The sequence below is a fragment of the Carettochelys insculpta genome, chromosome 21 (assembly GCF_033958435.1).
Source record: "Carettochelys insculpta isolate YL-2023 chromosome 21, ASM3395843v1, whole genome shotgun sequence".
In the NCBI taxonomy this organism is placed as follows: Eukaryota; Metazoa; Chordata; order Testudines; family Carettochelyidae; genus Carettochelys; species Carettochelys insculpta.
Genome location: NC_134157.1, coordinates 19,523,507 through 19,545,679, shown reverse-complemented (window position 1 = coordinate 19,545,679; position 22,173 = coordinate 19,523,507). Strand labels below are relative to the sequence as shown.

General features: G+C 46.6%; 1 protein-coding gene across 1 annotated transcript in view; it reads right to left on the bottom strand.

Moving 5' to 3' along the window:
• The window catches only part of CCDC187 (coiled-coil domain containing 187), an 85,258-nt gene that overhangs the window by 14,641 nt on the left and 48,444 nt on the right, over positions 1 to 22,173 (bottom strand). The window contains exons 13-21 of the mRNA XM_075015859.1: positions 12,940 to 13,034; positions 11,707 to 11,817; positions 9,442 to 9,560; positions 7,391 to 7,521; positions 6,634 to 6,779; positions 6,309 to 6,496; positions 4,297 to 4,384; positions 2,154 to 2,300; positions 1,044 to 1,225 (exon numbers count right to left, since the gene is read on the bottom strand). Of these exons, the coding sequence (XP_074871960.1) occupies positions 1,044 to 1,225; positions 2,154 to 2,300; positions 4,297 to 4,384; positions 6,309 to 6,496; positions 6,634 to 6,779; positions 7,391 to 7,521; positions 9,442 to 9,560; positions 11,707 to 11,817; positions 12,940 to 13,034 (1,207 nt within the window). The remainder of the gene's footprint in view (positions 1 to 1,043; positions 1,226 to 2,153; positions 2,301 to 4,296; positions 4,385 to 6,308; positions 6,497 to 6,633; positions 6,780 to 7,390; positions 7,522 to 9,441; positions 9,561 to 11,706; positions 11,818 to 12,939; positions 13,035 to 22,173) is intronic.

Below are 22,173 nucleotides of genomic sequence, written 5' to 3'. Positions count from 1 at the left end.
ACTCTGGCTAAATTTTGTGCCTCACCAGGCCCTGTCTGCTACAGACTGAGGCTAATATTCACTCTTCCACTATGAGCAAGCCCGTCAGTAATAAGAAGTGAAAGTCCAGCCAAGAAACCTTTCTAACGATTCCTGTGACTTGTAATCAATAACAACATGAATTATAGATCAGTTTCATGCAGAGATTTATTTGAAAGCCTTTCCCTCTGGGAAGCTAAGTAAGCACAGCACTGACTCACCAGCTTGCTATATGGGCTCTTAGTAACAATGAGAGTGGTTCCTTTATAAATGTATACATGTAATTTATATTTTACTGTATTATATATATTCATTTATATTTTGGTAGCAGATTTACCCAGATTTCAATTAAGGCTGAGCTTTTTTTTTTTTTTTTTTGAAAATAAAAGGAATATGCACATGCTTTATTTAAATGATTGTGTTTTTAAAAAATAGTATTATTTTTAAGAAGCTAATTTTTATTTCAGATTTCTTTGAAAAAGGAAGTGCTAAAATTTGCCCGGTTAGTTTTTTACAGGTGGAACTTCTTTAATCCAGCACTTTCTCGACAGTCAACATCTGTAATCCAGCATGATTTTAGTTAGCCAGACAGCCACTTACCATGGGTGTGGTCAAATTTCCTGTGGTCCCATAAAGTTTTTTTTACAGCCAGCAGTCCTGGCTCTCAGTGTTCTGTGCTATTTAGCTGTAATTCACCCCAACTGTCTTCTGAGAGCCCACGAAGCAGTGGAAGTGTTGGTAATGCTGCTGAGCAATATTGACCTCCGGTGGTTTGGCAAGTTCTCTCATCTGGCACAGTTAAGGTCCTGAGGATGCTGGACTAGAGAGGTTCAACCTGTAGAACACTTTTGTATGGGAATTCCATCAAGTGTACTTTTCCTTCATTCTTATAAATTCACGGCTCAGTCTTGAGGCTTTGCTTTAATGAGTGGTCAGTTATCTGGGATGGAGCAGCCCATGTCCTTCCCCCCAGCTGATTTTATCAGTCCCATAACTGTAAAAAGCAACTTAAAACTATTACTGACCTCTTGATTTTTCTTCTCTGTGTGTTATTTAACTGGACACAACTGTCCCCATTCCTCGACAGAACAGGCCTTTGTGAGCATGCTGTAACTTCTGCCAGCATGCAGGATATTGCTGGACTGGAAATAGACCCAGTCTTCCTCTGCGTTATGGTTTCTTCAATGTCTGCTGAGCTGTTTGTAAACTAGGAGGAACAGGGCAATGCATAAGAGTTGATTTGAGTTTCTACAATGAGAATTGGTTCTGATTTAAATCATTTTCCATTCCAAGAGACAGATGCAGTCTCCAGACCCTGCCTCTTACAGGCTGCAAGAATAACCAGTACATTCCCATTGATTTTAAATGGGAGCAAAGTCAGGCCAACACTGAATGGTTTTAAAAATGCTACCCTTGAAATACACATATAGGGCCAAATTTTGCAGTATAAATCTCCATCCTCTGAAGATACTGGTGTCACACTTAATTTTTCCTGTTGTAAGTCCTGAATCTTGAACTCTTTTCTGCAGGTGAGAAGGGCCCCTTTCTACAATGGAACCCTGAAGTCCTGTAGTGTAAAGTGGGGAAAGATATCAGTAGACCACTGAAAGGGTGTGCGTTCTCTGTATTGTGGCTCCTTGGGAGTGGAGTGCAGGCAACAGAACTGCCACCTTGGACATGGACCTCTTTAGAGCAAAGCTGGTATGACCAATGCCAAATTCTGCCAGATCAGCTCGGGGAGTCACATTTATTTGTACAAATATTCTTGAGGGGAAATGTTAGAACATTAATCCCATGTGCCTTTCCTCTCTCGTGCCTTTCATATGACATGTGCATCCCAGCTCTGTGGGACAGAGCATTTTTGATGCTGACAGGCCACTAGAGTGGAGTGAAGTTTACCCCTCCAGCACAGCTCATCGCAACTCTGCAAAACAATGGCAAGTAATTTTTAAGGGGGCAAGTAAAATATCATTCCTCTTTTCCCATAGGAGTCAATAGCGTAGCAACATTTATCATTGCTTTACCTTCTTTACCGCAGTTAATAAGATACCGAATCCATGGCTTTGCTCTACCTGTAATGCTCTCAGATCTGCCAGTGTTAAATGTTATCGTAGCAGTTAAAGGGTTCTATTAACCTGTGACCTTCCAGCTAAGCCATGCAGCTCCCGCTGGAGTTTTGCTGTCGATTGCTGCATCAGTAAGATTTCTCTTTGCTGGCTTAATAGCAGCTTTCTCTCCCGGTGAGCTGCCCTGTAGATATTTCTCAGGTGCTGGATCTCTGCCTGCCCAAAACAGGGAGTGGAAGTTCTGGTTAAAATACAGATACACATGCAAAAGGCCAACAGGTCAATTTATAATATTTAGTTGCAGGGGGAAATATTGGCATTAAAGAACATTTTGGGGATTCGATTGACATAACTATGTTTTAGCCAGAGACTATCTTTCCCCATTCCTGCTAACAAAAACCATAACCCCAAACCACTAGCTGTTGGCTAATTTCCTATAGCCCAATGAGGGACACCATAATACCCCATACAATCGGGTGCATATGCTAATAGATAACTGCAGTAATACTGGAGTTGCAGAGAGAAAAGGTGTTTCCTGTATGTATAGCATATGGCCCACATCATAAAATAACTTAACTGAGGTACAAAATTCAACATAAATGAAGGATATTATAAAATCTGTGCAACATAACAATGTTCGTCTTTACTACTGCCCAAGAGATTCTCAGTAACTCTGTGTGTTAAATTTGCCCCTTGCTTTTCAAGAAGAAAGAAGGATTGTATAACGAAAATGCAGGTTGAACCTCTCTCATCTGGCATCCTCCGGACCTGACTGGTGCCAGATGAGAGACTTTGTTGGACCAGGGGAGGTCAATACTGCCTAGCATATTACCAACACTTCCACATTTTACTGGACTCTTAGAAGACATCTAGGGGTAAATTACAGCTAAATAACAGCACAGAACTCCGAGAGCAGGACTGGTGGCTGGAAACAAACTTTACAGGACTGCGGGAAACTTGGCCACACTTTAAATGGATATCCGGCTAACTAAAGTCATGCCGGATTATGGATGTTGCTGGATGAGAGAATTCCAGATTAGAGACGTTCAACCTGCAGAATCAGGGGTGATTATGATTCAAAGACACCTTAGGGGTCATCTAATTTAAAGCAGGACCAACCCCAGGACTGCCAATGGGAGGGAGGGAAGCAAAAGGGGCAACTGCCCTGGGGCCTGGCAGTTTAAATTTCTGGGGGCTCCTGACCATCACCATTGCTACCGCAGCTGCAGCAGGAGCCAGAGCCCCATGCCCTTTAAATCATCACTGGAGCCCCATGCAGCATGGGCCAGGCAGTGCTGAAGGGCTGTTTGGGGGAGGCTAGCTCCAGTCATGCCCTGTCCACCTGAAGTCCTGCCCCTCCCTGAACCTAAAGCCAGCCTCCCCCTTGCACACATCTTGCTCAGGGGCCAGACAATTCTGTCAGCAGCCCTAACCAACCCCAACTAAATCATCCCAGGCAGGGCTTCTTCTAGCTGGGTCTTAGAAACCTGTAAGGATAGAGAGTCCACCACCTCTCCAGGTTACCCATTCCAGTGCTTCAGCAGCCCCCTAGTGAAATAGCTTTCCTAATAGCCAACCTAGATCTGTCCCCACTGCAACTACAGACCACTGCTCCTTGTTCTGTCCCCTGAGAACAGCCTAGCACCATCCTCTCTGGAACCCCTCTTCAGAGAGCTGAAGGCTGCCATTAAATCCCCTCCTCACTCTTCCCGTCTGCAATCTAAATAAGCCCAAATCCCTCAGCCGCTCCTCAGAAGTCATCTGCCTCAACCCCCACATCCAACCCCTGAGGCATTCCACCTGTGGCCGGCTGCCAACTCGACAGTGAGCCATTGACTACTACCCGTTGAGCCCGATGAGCCAGCCTGCTTTCTATCCACCTCACAGTCCATTCACTCAACCCATTCTTCTTGAGCATTCTGGCAGGAATCCTGTGAGAGATTGTATCAAAAGTCTCGCTAACATCAAGGTATCTCGTGTCCACCATTTTCCCAACATCCTCAAAGTCAGTTCTGTCATTCCAGAAGGCAATCAGGTTGCTCAGGCACGTCTGCGCAATCACGTCAGGCAAGATCCTCAGCACCGGCTGCATTGCCGCTGGCCTCATGGACTTGTGCGTGTCCAGCTTTCCTCAGCAGTCATCAACCTTTCCTTTCTCTTCTCCGCCCCCCGGTGGTGTTGCTCGGTGCAGCTGACTGGGAGCTTATCTTACCTGCTCTTGCTTCAGCTTGGCTAGGATTTTGCGCTGCTTCCCAGCTATGGCCGACACTTCCTCCCGGTCTCGCCGATTATCCAGACAGCTGAAGGAAGGGTGGAATGCAGAATCAGTATCGGAAGAACGTTTGGCTGTGTGGTTGCAGTGCCCATGAAAGGTGTCCCCGTGACAGGGCGGGGGCCTGGAATGATCCCCACAACAGCTACATCAGCACAAGGCTCACCACCCTGTCCTGCCCATAGCCCTGGTGCTGGAAATGTTTTTAGAGTAGAGTTGCTGAGCAGCACCCTCCTGTTAGATCTGTTGAGATCAGGTTGCCAACTCTCCTGGACTGGATGGACTGAACTCCATTCCTGAAAATGGCGTCTGGTCTGAGAGAGTTGGCAACCCTCTCTGCACCAGGCTGGGGACAGCTGCAAAGCCCTTGGCTGGCAGCAGGGCTGGTGGAGTCCATGGAGCCAGTAGGTGACAGGACCCTGAAGGCCACAGGAGCTGCCAGGACCCCAGGAGCCAGCAAAGCCAGTGGTGGCAGGACTGCAGGGGGCCAGCAAAGTGGAATGTGGGGGTCACCGAGGAGTTGGGACCCTGGGCTGAAAGAGCCAGCAGCAGGAAGACCCAGGAAGCCGGGTGCAAAACCTGGGGGTGCTGCAGCACCCCCCGTGCCCTTACTTCTCATGCCTATGCTATCTGGAGAATGAGGAGGTCCTTCAGTATTTACAGCCCCTTTCATTCTGGACCTCTTTGCAAGATGGCTACATTTCCAGGAGCACCCAGCTCTTGAAATTCCTTCCTCTCCATCGAGCGCCATGGGAGCTTCTAGATGAACTGCTTTGAAAATCTGATCCCCTCAGATGCCGAAATGGGAGCAGGGCTCTTACGGACATCCGGCCCTTATTATCTGCGTACTGCAACGCAGACACTTGGGAGTGTCATACCAAACTTATTTCACTGAGGCCACCAAACAGCCACCAGCTGGTAACAACTCCCAGTGACTACTAGTCTGGACTCAGTGCAGCCAGGTCAACAAGCCACCCTAAGTCCTTCACAAGTCCCACAGGGAGCCCTTGTTATAAAGGAGAGGAGTACAGAGGTTAGAGCATTAGCTCGGGCTTTAGACAACTGGGTTTCAATTCTGTTTTACCACAGGCAACCAACGTGACCTTGCACAGTTCTGAGTCTCACTCTCTGCCCCAGTTCCCAATCTGTGTAATGGAGATAACTGTAGTCGAGGGGCTGAGAGTCCCTGCAGGCCCCAGGCCTGTGTGGGGGCGGGGGAGAGCGGGGGGTGCATTGAGAGCACTACTCTCCCCAACCCTCTGACTGCACGGCGGCATGACACTCCAGCAGCAATTTAAAGGGCCTGGAGCTCCAGGCCCCTTTGAATTGCCAGTCCCTGGGGCAACTGTTCCATTTCTTCCCCTCTCTGCCGCTGGTGGGCCTGGCTGTCCTTCCCTAGCTCACTGGGATGTCGCAGAGCTACCTGACAGCAGCAGAGACCCACCCCTAACCAAGGCAGTCGGGACGGGTTCCAGTTTAGGCCCACCTGCAAGGCATGACTCCCATCCTGTGCCTGCCTGACTGGAGGCTGGCAAGAAAGGGGTTAACAGAACTGCCTCTGCCTGCCCTGCAGGAACTACGGGGCTGGGTCAGCTGTGGGGGATTTACTCATCACCTCCAGCTCCAGCCCACTGCAGGAGGCACTTGCTGTGGGGAGTCAGGGGAGTGATGCTATAGGTAGATGCTTAGCTGGAGGTAAGCCAGGCTTTGGATGCAGAGGAAACAAGCTGGGCCTTGTCTCTTTGGTCTGGGGTGGGAGCCCTGGGGCACCTCTATTTGTCCTGTAGGATTGCAGGGGGTTTACTTCTCTGCTTTTACAAGGCAGCCTACCAGGAAGAGGGTATAAGCTCCCCTTTGTGGGCAGAGCCCATGCACCTTGTTCTAACTGGCCTGTTGCCGTCAGGCTTCATGTTTGCCATGTACTGATATCAGAGGGAGCAAAACAGGTTCACCCTTTTTGATGCTCCAGCCAGGCCAGCTCTGCCTTGGTTTTCTCCTGGAGGGCTTTTTCTCGGAGCCGAAGGAGGGCACGCCGGTGCTGGGCTCGTAGCTCTTCTTCCCTCAAATACTGCTCAGCCATCGTCAGACTAAAGCGGCAAAAGCTGCTGAAGCCTCCACAGAACGGACTAACTTCACTCCACTAAAGGCAGAAGCAGAGGGCTGGGTTTATGAGGCGGAAATTGCTGGGTGTCCCACAAGTGTGTCATTGTAATTAAAAGATGCAAGCCGACTCCATGTGCAATGACTAGCAGGACAGGCCCTCTGGAGCCCAAGTACCTGGCTTGTGGAGTCCAATTTTTCACTGCTGTCTTCCAAATCAACTGCTGTGAGCGTCTCGCTGTTGGACTGATTTACTGAAGGAGGCAAAGGCTTCAAGGGTTGATGTATGTCCAAAGCATCACCACGTTTTGCAGACAGGGATCCTAAAGAAAGAGAGCGTTCCAGCCACTGTAAGTAAAATATTTCTTCCTATCGGGGGGAGGAAAAGAAAAGTGATGTATCCCACTTCTAAACTTTATTGCATGGTTGTAAAAAATAAAGCTTGAAGCTAAACAATTTAGCTCTCTAATATGCTTCACACAGATCAGTTATATGGCAGGACCTGTAGGCAACTGAGTTTCCATTCCAAAATACTAGACAATCTGAGCACGTCCTGCCACACATTCATGTTTTATAATCCCGGCTGTGACGTCCACTCCCCCTGTTACCTTAGGAAAGTCACTTAATCTTTTTTGTCTCTGAGTCCCCTGCTGTTTCATAAATAAAGTTAAAGGTGCCAGCTGACTGAAGTTCCAGGCGTGTTCTCTGGCTTAACGAACACAAAGTGTTAGAGGATATAAAGATACTGTTCTGGCTATTCTGATATATGGTGAGTTAAGTAATTTTGGCAAAATTTTCAAAGGGGCAGCGAGCAATTTGATGAAATCTGTGCTCAGTGTCCCAGCCCCACAAGGCTCCTCTGCTTCTGGTGCCATAGTCAGGCATCTGTGCATTTGCCCCCAAATGCCACTAAATCACCTAAGTGGGCGTTCACCTTGTTGCTGAGTTGAGGAATGCAGGTTCATTTCCCCAGGGGATTGTCTCTCTGTGGCTTTTCTGGCGTCCGTCACATTGCAGTCAATGTCAGTATTCAGTGCAGATTGTTTTGCAGACTGTAGCCTAAAGCTGCCAGAGGTGGTGGGAGCAGGGAGGAGAACATCGTTACGTGACATTTTGGTGTACTTGCTGACAGGATAATGATATTAATAATACCTAGCTCTCACAGAGCACTCTTCCATAGCTGATCTCAAGTACCTTTCATAACAGTGTGTTAATATTTCTTCTATACTAGAACTTCCATGTCTGAAAAGTTCTTTTCCAGTACTAAGTTCAGTGCAAGCTTGGAGCCGGTCCTCAAATACTCAGTCTATACACCACTTTAAATGAGTGTTAAAATGTGCACTTAGAAACACACTCCATGCTAGGTTGTGTCCAACTGCCAAGACCCACTGTGCTCTTCAAAATGGACACTCCTCCTCTGAAGCAGGTACCAATACAGGTTGTACCTCTCTAGTCCAGTGTCCTCAGGATCTGGCCAGTGTCAAATTAATTCACCAGACCACAGGAGGTCCATGTTGTCTTGCAGCATTCCCGACTTCCACCGCTTACTGGGCACTTACAAGACATTTAGGATTAAATTTCAGCTAAATAACAGCACAGAGCCCTGAGAGCCAGGACTGGTGGCTGTAAACAAACTTTCTGAGATGGCGGGCAACTTGGCCACACCCATGATAAGTGCTCATCCAAGTGACTAAAATCATGTCAGATTACGGCTATTGCCAGACGACAGTGACTAGAGCGCTTCAACCTGCATCCAGTTCATCCAAGATACTTGATGGTAAGTCAAAGGAATTGAGGAAAAAATGTTCCTCTTCATCCCAGTAATGAACCAGATCCTCGATTTATAACTAAACAGGTTTTCTTGCTACAGAAAAATGCAGCAGAGCTCATGGGTGGTGGGTGACCCATCTGTTGGAAGAGGCTAGTCTGGTCCGCAGGCCTGCCACCATGGGGCAGTTGTCCTGGGGCCAAGTGTTTCAAAGGGGGCCTTCGACCCAGCAGCTGACACTATTTTGGCAGCGGCGGTGGCTGGAGGTCGGGACTCGTTTGAAACACCACAGCAGCACTGCTCTGCACAGCTCTGGGGAAGGAGAGGGGTCCAGCACTGCAGTCCAGGCGGCACTAAGGGCTGACTGCCCTGAGCTCCACCCTGGGCCCTGCCCCTTCTGAGGCCTGGAGCCAGGTCCCTCTCCCACCTTACCCCAAGGCCCCACTGTCTGCCAGCCCCCCTGCTTCTGCCTGAGGCCTCTCCTGCTCTCCCTCCTCTGTTGGAGCCCAGAGCATCTCCAGTGTGGCTGCCAGCCACCTGAGTGTCCCTAACCCCAGAGCATGGGGTGGGCAGTGGCGCAGTCACCGTGGCCTCAAACCAGCCCTGGAGCACCAGGTGGGCAGCATGTGGGTAGGGCCCAGCAAGATTCAGGCCTGCTGACAGGGTAAATTGCGGGGTGGGGAGGCAATCGCACGGGGGCCCAGAGATTCAAAAGGTCATGGAGCTCCTGGCCACCGCCCCAGGCCTCTTTGAATTGCCAGAGCTGCCTGAGGTCTTGCCCCTCCTTCCCAAGGCCCCACCGCTTCCAGGCATGGCGCCAGGCCCCTCCTCACCTTACCCCAGGACCCTTAGTGACTGTCAGCCCCATTGGCTGGACTGTTCAGGGAGGCTCAGCCTCCTCCCGGCCTATAATACCCACTGCTCCTGACAGGGATGTTTCCCTTCAGGAGCTGGGCAAAAAATCAAGCCAGGAAGAACTTGCAGTTGGAGGAGTCACAGTTCCCAATGGAGAACTGAAACAGCAAAAGGGTTAGGACGCGAACACAGTAGGTGAGCTATTCCCCTGGTGACCTTGCTTGAAGAACATAGCAGAGACCTGTCCTGCCTGCATTGTTTGTCCGTTCGCTGTTCAAACCCTCCAAAGCCCCGAGCCACTGAACAAGAACAAATCGCAGAGTAAACCAGCCAAGTAGCCCATCATCTGTTGCTTCCCCTACCAGTCCTCTGCTGACTCATCTCCTTCAGGGTCACCTTCAAGCTGATATTCTCTCTGGTCTTGCTTAGCACGCTTCAGTTTTGCCCTCAGAGGACTTCTGGTTTGGGAGCCATTCAGCCCCTGTAAACACCAAAGGAACCCCAATGACAGTGAGTGATCTTTACAAAAGGGGCCACCTTTCAGCCCTCTGTGTAATTGGGTATTGCTACACAGTGGCCTTACTTCAAATAAGCTATTCCAGAAGAGCTAGTCTGTATTTTGAAATAGCGCTGCTACACACAAAATGCATTTTGAAATAGCATTTAGCTCTTTCAGAGCACAGCATCTACCCACAAAAAGTCTATTTCGAAACAGACCCATTGGACGCACTGGGGCTTATTTCAAAATAGACTCTATTCCCTGTCTTAATATTGCCAATTTTGAAATAGATGCTGTTACAACTTTTCAGGATAGCTGCTGTTCCTCGTAGAATTAGGTTTACCCATTTCAAAATAAGACAACTGCTACTTCAAAATTATTTTGCAATAGCAGTTGGTTTGTGCAGATGCTAGGAGAGTTATTCAAAATAACTCTGCTGTGTAGACCTACCCATGGACGAGGACCTGGGTTTATATAATACCTCTCATATTCTACTTACCCCTAAAGAATTTGAGTTAGATCAGTGGTTCTCAGCCTGGGGCCTGCATATCCCTGGGCGTACACAGAGGTCTTCCAAGGGGGTACATCTGCCCATCTACATATTTGCTTAGTTTTACAAGAGGCCATGTAAACATACTAGTAAATCAGAACAAATTAAAACTTCATGCAATGAGGTGTTTACAGTGCTTGATACACAATATACTGAAATGTAAGCACAATGTTTATACGGCGATTGGTTCATTTTTTATAATTATCTGAGAAAGAAGAGACAGATGGCCATTTTTCAGTGAGTGGGCTGTGACACATTTGAATTTTTATGCGTGATTTGTAAACAAGACGTTTTTAAGTGAGGTAAAAGTTTGGGCTGGGCAAGAGGAATCAGATGTCTGGAAAGGTTAAGAGCCACAGAATTAGTGAAGTGATGATGTAGGTTTATGGAGATGTCCAGCAATAGCTCTCACCCAGACATGCCGAGGAGGGGCAAGGATTGGGAAAGGGGAAGTTGCCCCAGGACCTGGCGATATAAAAGAAGCTCCCAGCTGCTGACCTTAGGGCTGCCTGGGGAGGCAGGAGCCACAGACAACACACTTCAGGCAGCACTGGCTGCGTCTGCACTAGCTCCCTCCTTCGAAGGGAGCATGGTAAGTAGGGTGTGGGGAGAATATTAATGAATTGCTGAGCTGCATATGCAGCACTTCATTAAGCTAATTCTCACCCGTGGCAACTTCGAAGTGTTAAACTTCAAAGTGCCGGCTCGCGTGTATCCGCGGCTCACCCACCAGTACTTCCAAGTGCCCAGGCAACTTCCGAAATTTTGCTTTACACAGAACACTGAATCCACATTTAATTTTGATGAGGGCTCTGCTGTACCTTCAGCTTCTGAGCCAGCCTTAGAGACGTCTGCTGCAAGTTTTCAAGATGATCCCTGCATCTTTCTTCAGAATCTATCCAAGTTTTGAGGAGTAAAGGGACTTGGAAGTTGCCCGGGCACTTCAAAGTACCAGCGGGTGAGCCGCGGCTAGACGCGAGCCGGCACTTCCAAGTTTAGCACTTCGAAGTTGCTGCAAGGGAGAATTAGCTTAATGAAGTGCTACATATGCGGCGCAGCACGTCATTAATAATCTCCCTGCAGCCTACTTACCATGCTGCCGTCGAAGGAGGGAGCTAGTGTAGACAAGCCCACTGAGTGGGGAGCGTGACATAGATCAGGACCTTTAAATCATCACCACAGCATCCCTAGCAGCTCTGAAGATTGGCTGGTGGGGTGTGCAGCACAGCGGGGCTCAGCCCAAGGCCCCAACCCCTTCCAGGAGTACAGAGCCACAGCCCCCCCGGCTTTGTCCAGCAGCCTGGCATATCTGTCAGTCCCCCGCCTAAGGGACGTAAGCCAAGACTATCAAAGGTACACAGGGGCCTACCTCCCATGGGCCCCCAAGTCCCATGGAAGCCATATACCTCTCAGGATCTGGGCCTTAGTGCTTTGGAAAATAGATCCATACTCTGATTGCTGGATCATGCGGGTGAGAGAGGCAGGCTGGAGCTGCCCCGGGTCTCAATGACTCCAAAGATGACAGTGCCGCGTCAGGAAAGGTGCCATTTTCCTGCTGTTGGGGCCACCCAGATTTACCGCTAACTGATGCTTGAGCAACTCCTCCAAAGACCTCTGGCTCTCTTGAGCTTCTAGCTTTGCTTTCTCCTGCAGGACAGCCAGCCGCCTTTGCTGTTGGAGCTGATCAGCCTGGATGGGGGAGAAAATTGTGGGTTCTCGAAGTATGTTTAAAGAGAGGGTAATGAGCGAAAACCTCACTGTGAACTCTTGACAGGGACCTTGTCAATGCCAAGAGCTGAAAGACTTGTTCATAGGCAATAGCTACTGCAGCAAACTCATTCATGTAGCTCAGCTCTTCCTAGAAACCCTATGATGATAAAAGTGGCTGGGGAGGGGGAATAAAAGGATAAATAATTCACACAAGGAAGCAGAGTTCAGTTTCAGGTTTCATACACATGGTGTGGATTTTTCGTTAAACAATTACCCATAATAACCATTTTTAAAACAGTGAGAAGTAACTTGCTAAGTTCACAAAGCCATATTCTGCCCTCATGAGCAGCCACGTAATCCTATTGACTGCCCAGGCAGAATGTGTCTCCTATGGTTGAAATCTAGTTCACTTTGGAGAAAGAGTCTGAAGGACTCTTTTGCTGTCCATGTACATTCTGGCGAACAGAAAAAATGCCCATGATGTCCACGAGGGAGGCCAGTTCTGATCAGACATAATCCTGGAGGTTTCATTACATGACATAAGATGAATCTTGAGTTTCTGGAGGCTCCTGGACAACCCTGGAGGGCTGGCAACCTTAAAGTCCACCAATCCCCTTCACTGCTGTGGCCTTCACATCGCTGCCGCATTCTGCCTTTTTGGTGTGTCAGCCCTGCTAGTGACCTTCACCACCTGCACAGAAGGAGCTGATGCCAAGCTGCAATTTTGAAAGCAGGGGAGAATACAGACCTGGGATAATTGTCTACCGCTGTGGTCCTGCTCTTTGGAAGTGACTACCAACCCTCCCATTGACCTTGGCCGCAGCAGGCTGGGACACTGCTTTCTGCAGCTATGTCACTGTGTCTCCTGGGAGCCATTCAGTCTCGTCCACGGTGCTAGAATTGGGTGGACCAGTGGGGAATTGGGCTTAGCAGTTAATGGGAGTGAGGTGTCCTGGGGAGCTGGCTCTTGGTGGCAACACAGTGACAGGCCTAATGCTGCCAGCTGAAGGTAACTGTATGAAGGCATGTATGGGAATATTCAGCAGCTCTTTACACAGAACACTGAATCCACATTTAATTTTGATGAGGGTTCTACTGTACCTTCAGTTTCTGAGCCAGCCTTAGAGATGTCTGCTGCAAGTTTTCAAGATGATCCCTGTATCTTTCTTCAGAATCTATGCACCTGGGGTCTCTGCCTACAAAGAATGAGAAAGCAGAGGTTGAATCTGAATGTTTAGCCACGAGTTAATGCTGAAGAATGAATAGGTCCCACCTCTACTGCTGTAATAAAGAATGCACTAGAGAAAGCATCCAGTGCTTTCTCAGAAATAGCAAATGGTACGTGAGCCAGAGAGAGCGGTACTGTATCAAGACCTGTGCTTCCACCAATTGCATCTCCAGCGTCACAGCTCCACAGCAGCCATGGCAAAGGGCAGAATCCAGCAGGGACACTCGCCAAGCCCCACTGCTGTCCCAGGGATCCAGGCAAAGAGGACAGGCTTACCGCTCTGTCTGTTCTGTGCTGTACCCTAGCCCCCAGCCTCTCCCAACTCCACAGGCCGGGACCTCTGGAGCAGGCTGTCCTAAGAAGTCTGGATCTGCTGGAACAGCCCCGTTCAGTCAAAATCATGTCACTAAATCTGCAAAAATCAGCACTGTCTTTGAGGCCCCAGTCAACCCTACACTGAAGCAAACTACCACAGTCAATGGGACTGAAACTCTTGTGTGTCACTGCTTAGCTAAACAGGGATAGCTGGCAGATCAGCATCTTGGCCAGAATTATGCGATATATAATCTAGCAACATTTTACAAGCTACTTTCCCGCAGAATTACGAGGCGGCTACTCCCAATCCTGCAATGTTTTCAGGGTGGTTTAGTGCAGCTGGAGTGTGGAGTCCCACATCCCAAAACGGGGTGCCAGGCAGCGGGTTTGCACCCCAGGAGTGCACCCCAAAGGCCAGCCAAAGTTAAAGACACTGCCTGGATGCTGCCCAGACCCAGTGAGCTTGAAAGAGGCAGGATCCAAAGGTTGGTGACCAGCCACAAAGAGGCAAGGGCTCAGCCAGGGCTGTCACAGTGCTGCAAATGCAGGAAAACATGTCTCTAGCTTTGGGAGCACAAAGAGATTTTGCTCCCTTCTTACTATTGGATAATCTTTAGGCATAAACCTTTGCAACATGAGGAGCAGAGAAGAGGGGTGGAACTTCATAGGGGGTGTGCTGTCTGTGGGACTGGATAAAGGATGACCGCCATATGTTAGAGAAGCTGGGGGTTGCTCTAACTTACCTGGGGCTGTTTCAGTCTGGAATCTGGAGGACCCAAAGGGGAGTAGTCCTATGTTTTTCCCTTGCATGGTGCTGCCCCTACAGAATGCACACACCAGTGTACTTAAAATAGAATAAAAGCTTTCAAACCTGGGACTGCCATTTTCAGGCTCCTACCTGCAAAGCACCTGTTCCTCCATGTGGCCCATTTCTCCACGCACTGAACTGCACTGGTGAGTCCTTCACTTTGTAAAGGAGGAAGAATCCCATAACCACAGCACAATGGTGATGTCGCTTGTTCCCACTCAAGGTGCTCCCATCTCAAGGCTACTTCCTTATTATAACTCTCCTGGCTGTGGCTCTATAGGTGATGTAATGTTTACTAATGGTATATTCTTGACTACATGAAGCTTCTCGGATGAATTTTACACCTGTTCAAACTGGTTCCGTATTTACTCTGAGCTACGTCACTGTCAGAAATAAGTATCGTAAATGGATCTGCATGTGGGATGTGAGTGGAAGAGGGCCTGATCTATAAGCCCAGAGCTACATTTTTGTCTAGAATTTCAGGGATGTTTGAATTAAGTAGGAGGGCTCATGCTGGCACAGTTTGGGTCCAAAAAGTCCTAGATCCCGTTACTAAAAGGGTCAGCAACCCTTGGCACAGGTGCCAAGAATGGAACCTGAGCTGATTTTCATCAGCACACAAGGTGGAAGCTCAGCCCCGGCCCTCCTCCCCTTTGCAGCTGGGAGCTTGCTCAAAGCCATTCTGCCTGTAGGTTAACAAAAGACCGGCTAATGCTACCAGCTACAACCAAAATGGTAAAACTCTGCATCTTTATTTGTTAATGAAGTTGGTGTAAGTAGGACAATTAGTGATTTTTAAAAAGTGTCGCCAGCATTTGGTCTATACATAGAGGTCTCATGGACAAATTTCAGCACTCTGTCTCAGAAAGGTTGCTGACCCCTGCATTACTAGCTGTACATATGTGGGTTTTTAAAATGCCAAATCCTCTTTTCGTATTGTGGCTTCTACCCACGCTGCAGAAGGTTGACCTAAAATGCCTCATGGCATGTGTACAGAGAGGTGGGGAGAAATAAAATGTCAATGCCCCAAATTCATTCAGGTTTTCTACGGGAACATTGCTGCCATTTGGTGAGATGATTAAAAGCAGGGCTGTCAGTTTCACTGACATCATGTGGCATTGCCAGCTCTCATGATTTCTGCACAGATCTTATGATATTTAGTGTTTTGCTTTAAAGCCTCCACTTCTGGACTCAAGAAAAGAGTGTGTGAGAATCTCAGCTTCCTTTTTTTTTTTTTTTTAACAAAAAATTGTCTCTCTCTAGCTCTCTGGGTTCTGGAGAAAAGCTTGAAAAGGTGAAGCAAGTTTGTACTAAAGACACAGAAACCAGGAGACAAATAAAGAGAATCTACCACGTTAAAAAAACTCATGATTTTCAAGACAATCTCATGATTTGGGGAGCCTGATTCTTAACTTTTGCATATTTGGGGCTCACGGTACAGAACTGGTGTGATGTTGCAAGGTACAGGAATCAAACACCAGTGGAATTTCACATTTTTAGTAACATTTCTGGGAAAAGAACTAACAGTTGCATACCAGATGTGATAGTATGCCCCCCATATTATACTGGAAAATGTTTGTTTTTAAATATGAATATGCATAACTCAAATATACGTAATGCAAAAGAAGACAAAAATCAGTCAAGTAGCACTTTAAAGACTAGCAAAATAGTTTATTAGGTGAGCTTTCGTGGGACAGACCCACTTCTTCAGACCATATCCAGACCAGAACAGACTCAATATTTAAGGCACAGAGAACCAAAAACAGTAAGCAAGGAGGACAAATCAGAAAAAGATAATCAAGGTGAGCAAATCAGAGAGTGGAGGGGTGGGGGGGAAGGTCAAGAATTAGACTGAGCCAAGTATGCAGATGAGCCCATATAGTGACTCAGAAAGTTCCCATCACGATCTAAACCATGTGTTAATGTGCCGAATTTGAATTTAAAAGCCAGCTCAGCTGTTTCCCTTTCCAGAACGGTGCGATAATTCCTTTTCAGTAACACACATACCTTTAGGTCATTGACAGAATGCCCCATTCCATTAAAATGTTGACTAACTGGTTTGTGGATCTGGAGTGTTTTGATGTCTGTTTTGTGCCCATTGACCCTTTGTCTAAGGGAGTTAGAAGTCTGTCCAATATACAAAGTATCTGGGCATTGTTGGCACATGATGGCATATATGATGTTAGTAGAGGAGCATGAGCAAGTGCCAATGATTCGAAGAAGTGGGTCTGGCCCACGAAATCTCATCTAATAAACTATTTTGCTAGTCTTTAAAGTGCTACTTGACTGCTTTTTGTTTTGATAGTGTATAGACTAGCACGGCTTCCTCTCTGTTATTATGCAAGACAGGGCAAGTAACCTATCATTCAAACACCTGTAATCTCTTGAATGGGTCTATTCTATTTGGCTGTGGCCACGCTAACTCCCCCTTTTGGAGGAGCTATGGTAATGTGGCACTTCAGAATATGCTAATGAGGTGCTCCCATGAATATGCAGCACCTCATTAGCATAATGGTGGCCATGTGCACTTTGGAACCATGGTTTCGAAACACAGCCACCTGTGTAGCTGGGGCCTTACAAAACAGCCCCCTGATTTCAAAACCCCCTTCTTCCCATTTGGTTTTGAGAAGAAGGGGCTTTGAAATCAGAGGGGTCATGTCAAAAGGCCCCCGGCTACATGGGCAGTGTGTGTTTCGAAACCAGCAGTTCCAAAGTGTGCGCGGCCACCATTATGCTAATGAGGCACTACATATTCATGGCATTATCTCATTAGTATATTCCAAAGTGCCACATTACCATAACCCCTCCGAAAGAAGGGGCTAGTGTGGCCACAGCCTTTATGTGAATGAATAATTCCTGTATGTGAAGTTAGAAATATTAAGTGCAAACCTGTTTAATTCTAAGTCATCTAGTCAAAGTCATTAGGGGTACTTAAGAAACTTAATGGCCTGATGGTCAAGACAATAATGGTTCCATGGTTTTGTTTTTCCTGTAAGCCCAAACTATGACTAGTCCTACAAAGACATGTGGCATGCCACCTGGTGCTCGGGGAGACTAGAGCTTCTGGTCCAGCAGGAGAGAGTGGTGGGACATCCCAGAGAACAGGTAAGCAGGGTAGGTGGAATGATCAGCACACTGGGTGACAGTCTAAAGGAAACCTTTATGATTCAAGCCATTACAACAAGGCCTTGAATGTATTAAAGAGAGTAGCCAAGAACGGATATGTGAGCAGTATCTCAGCTTCAGTCTGGACCCTTGGTCACTTCCAATGGCTCCTTATATAATAATATATAAGGTAGAAACAAAGGTTCTATACTCTGCTTATCTGGTTGTTTAAAGGCCCTCTAACCACTCTAACCCCTGGGCCATTCCAGAGCTGTGGCTGGGAATCTGCAAGGGATTCTCCAGGATATTATTTTGACTGAGAGAGCCTCAGCTTATCCCCCAAATTAGAAAGCCTCACTTCTATACAGACAAGAGACCACAAAATGCTACTTTGCCTTCCGCTGAACACATTTCTTTCTGTATCACTTCCAGCTAGTTTTAGTTCTCTTGAGGTCACAGTACACAATATTGTCGTTCTTGACTGTCTATCCTATGGCTTTGAGTAGTTTCAGGGATGCTTCCTGGCAGTGTGCGTGCAGGAAAGCTTGGAGGTGATTTAGTTGAGTGCACAGTGGAAGGTGCTGTGCAGTTGAATCTGAGCAGACGAGATGCAGTTCCACAGACCCTGTAGAGAGAACCTGCCCCTGCAGATGAGCCAGGTGTCCCTAATACATAGTCATAGAACTAGAAAGGACCTCAAGAGGTCATCAAGTCCATCCCCCATTGGACCTCATTTAAACAAACCCCACTATATCCAGGTTCACCTTTTCCATCCTGCATTCCAAGCCCCCCTTATCTGGCTAAATTTTACAGCCTCCGTTCTATTCCAAATGTCCAATAGCCTTTAAGAAACATACTCAAGTCTGCATACACTGAGCCTATTTATTAAATCACCTACCTCTACACCCGCATAATCTAAATAAACCCTACTGAATCCCCACTGGATGTCATTTAAAAAGGTGGGCTCAAAGACTCATTTTTCTAATCACTTGAAGTTAGACAGAAACACCTAACTGCTGCTTTATTCAAGGACAGCTTGCCTTGTTTCTGCCAGCATCAGCAATCAGTCCCAACCCATTATTACAAAGCTACATGTATTCAGCGGGGCCAACAGCCACTGCAGGCCTGGGAGCAAGGTGTGTTTGCAGTCCTCTGGCATAGTTTGTGCTTATTTTTAAATTCTCTAGCACTAGAGGTTGGCGAAAATTTACTTGCTAGGCCCAAGGAAACTCCCCTATCCAATTCTGCGCAGTAGTCTAGGAGGCAGCCAAAAATTCTACCTATGGCCATTTCTACAGCAACAAAGCAGTTGGCTTCTGAGACTAGTTAATGGGAGCAGAGCTAGGCATGGGAATCATCCTAAACTGGAACATTTATATTAGCTATTATGCCAGCTTTTATGCAGGAGGCCAGGCAAGAAAATATGTACTGTTAAATCTTTAAACTACAGCTGGTCCAAGTTGTGAAAATCTCCAGGAAATGCCATTTCTGTGTGTCTCCTGTTCCATTTGGATTGAATCGTCCCAGTCTGCTGCACTTCTAATGTGGTGCAAGAACACAGCTGGTTGGTTGTGTGTAGGAGACACACACATCCCCAGGATGCTTCCTGGAGTGGGAGGTTTCAAAGACTAAGTAGTCGTGGCACAGAACGCAAAATAGAGGGGCAGGGTGGAGCATCTCTTACTGCACAAACAATCCACGGTTCAGATTTATCTGCCTGATAATGAACAATGCAAACAGCCCTCCTGAAAGAGGGAAGTTACTAAGTCAAAGAAGGGGGAAATCACAGAGATTTTCTTTGTTGATTCCAGGGAAAAGCCACACTTCCATACCCCCACACTGAAAAGGGTCTTACTGCAAAATACTTTACAGCCAATTGGAAATTAAATTCACTGCTAGGCAAGGAGGTTGTAAGATGTGAAATATGTGAGGGTGTGCCACAGTTCCTACTATATTATCTCTAAGCAAAACACTAAAGGAATCTTATCCCAAGCTCTTTTGTCTAAGGACAGTTAATCGAAACGCTGATGTTAGAATTCTCTGCCCTGCTTGATTCTTCTGATCTATTCACTTCTCCTTCAAAACAAAAATATCAAATACACAAACCTGTCAGCCAGCACTTGAATGGAGTGAGCCGAGAGTTTGTGTTCTGCAGAAAAGAGACTTTAACAACCACCTACAAAGAGAATGTTCAGAACTAACATTCATATTCAAATTCGACACATTAACACGCAGTTTGAACAGGGACAGCAATCACCTGACCCATTAAATCTGCCTCTGATGAAGCAGATCTTTGCCCACAAAAGCTTATGCTCCAAAATATCTGTTAGCCTATAAGGTGCCACAGGACTTTTTGTTGTTCTCTCTGACCCATTATAAGGACTCTTTCACATACTTTGATGTTTAACCTAACACTTCCCCACCTCTCACCCCACTCTCTGCTCTTCTGTCTGATTTGCCAACAATGATAACAATTCTGATTTGTCAACCTTGATAACAATTTTTGGACCTCTGTGCTTTATATATTGAGTCGTCTGGTAGAGCTTTAGACCTGAAGAAGTGGGCCTGTCCCACGAAAGCTCATCACCTAACAAATTATTTTGTTAGTATTTAAAGTGCTACATGACTGCTATTTTGTTTTGTTTTGATAGAATACCGACTAACAGGGCTATCTCTCTGTCACTACTTCACTTCTCTGTTCTACAGACAAGAGGCTAGCTCCCTCTGGTGACACAAAAGGTTATTAAGAGTATGCAAAGGAAGGAAATGGTTTCATATATAAATATCTCTGTGCTTCCAATGAAATTATTATATTTCAAGGCTATTGACTTGGATTGCACTTTTGTTAGCATTGGGAATATGAAAGTTTAAGACATTTGCTGTACTGCTGCTTGCATTATAAAAGAAAAAGGGAAATCTCAGGCCAACCACGTACTTTACAATGAAAGCTGCTGTCTTTTATCTGAGAAATCCCAAACGATTCATTCCAGTCAAGAAAAATGTTTCCTATGCGCCGACATGCATCTGGTGAAGTGGGTCTTTGCCCATGAAAGCTTATGCGCCAATAATCTGTTGTTCTCTAAGGTGCCACAGGACTTCTCATTTTTGCGGATACAGACTAACACGTCTACCCCTCTAATCCTATGCTTCTGTGACTCAGCCTCATGTGAACACACCTTACTCTCCCGAGTTCTTTTAACTGAAAATCATGCCACTCACATGCACAGATTATGGGACTGGACATTAAGAAGATTTTCAAAAGCACCTAAGTCCCTTTCTCTAAAGGGGTTTTGGCACTTAGGAGATGATATGCTAAACAGCATACACATTAACCTAGATAAAGGTCTAGTTTCTCTGCATCCACACTGTCAAAAAAAAAAGCAGTCAAGTAGCACTTTAAAGACTAGCAAAATAGTTTATTAGGTGAGCTTTCGTGGGACAGACCCACTTCTTCAGACCACAGCCAGACCAGAACAGACTCAATATTTAAGACACAGAGAACCAAAAACAGTAAGCAAGGAGGACAAATCAGAAAAAGATAACCAAGGTGAGCAAATCAGAGAGTGGAGGGGTGGGGGGGGAGATCAAGAATTAGATTGAGTCAAGTATGCAGACGAGCCCCTGTAGTGACTCAGAAAGTTCACATCCCGATTTAAACCATGTGTTAATGTTCCGAATTTGAATATAAATGTCAATTCGTCCACTTCCCTTTCTACAAAGGAGCGATAATCTCTTTTCAGTAACACACGTACCTTGAGGTCATTGACAGAATGCCCCATTCCATTAAAATGTTGACTAACTGGTTTGTGGATCCGGAGTGTTTTAATGTCTGGTTTGTGCCCGTTGACCCTTTGTCTAAGGGAGTTAGAAGTCTGTCCAATATATAAAGCATCTGGGCATTGCTGACACATGATGGCATATATGGTGTTAGTAGAGGAGCATGAGAAAGTGCCCGTGATTCTGTGAGTAACCTGGTTAGGTCCAGTGATGGTATTTCCAGAGAAGATATGTGGACAAAGCTGGCAGCGGGCTTTGTTGCAGGGAAAGGCTCCAGGACTGGTGCTCCTGGGGTATAAACTGTGGCTGTTAGTAAGGATCCTCATGAGGTTGGGAGGTTGTCTGTAGGAGAGAACAGGCATGTCACCCAGGGCCTTCTGGAGTGTGGCATCCTGATTAAGAATAGGTTGTAGGTCTTTAATAATTCGTTGCAGTGGTCTGAGTTGGGGGCTGTAAGTGATGACCAGTGGTGTTCTGTTCTTGGCTTTTTTGGGCTGATCTTGGAGTAGCTGGTTTCTGGGTATGCGTCTGGCCCCGTCAATTTGTTTTTTTACTTCTCCTGGTGGGTAATTCAGGTTTATGAATATTTGGTAAAGTTCTTGTAGTTTTTGGTCTCTGTCAGTTGGATCAGAGCAAATGCGATTGTACCTAAGAGCTTGACTGTAAACAATGGATCTAGTCACGTGTGCAGGATGGAAACTAGAAGGGTGTAGATAAGTAAAGCGATCAGTAGGTTTTCGGTACAGTGTGGTACTGATCAGGCGATCCTTGATTAGTACTGTAGTGTCCAGGAAATGTATCTCTTGCATGTTGTAATCGAGGCATAAGTTGATGGTGAGGTGTAGATTGTTAAAGTCTCTGTAGAATTCTTCTAGAATCTCTGTACTGAAAGCTCACCTAATAAACTATTTTGCTAGTCTTTAAAGTGCTACTTGACTGCTATTTGTTTTGATAGTGTATAGACTAGCACGGCTTACTCTCTGTTACTATCCACACTGTATGTTACTTATATCTGTTTCTAAACCAATACAGTTACAGAAGTACCAAAGCAGTGTGCAGACAAGCCCATAAGAGCTTAACTGCTCTTAGTGCCTCCCAGAAT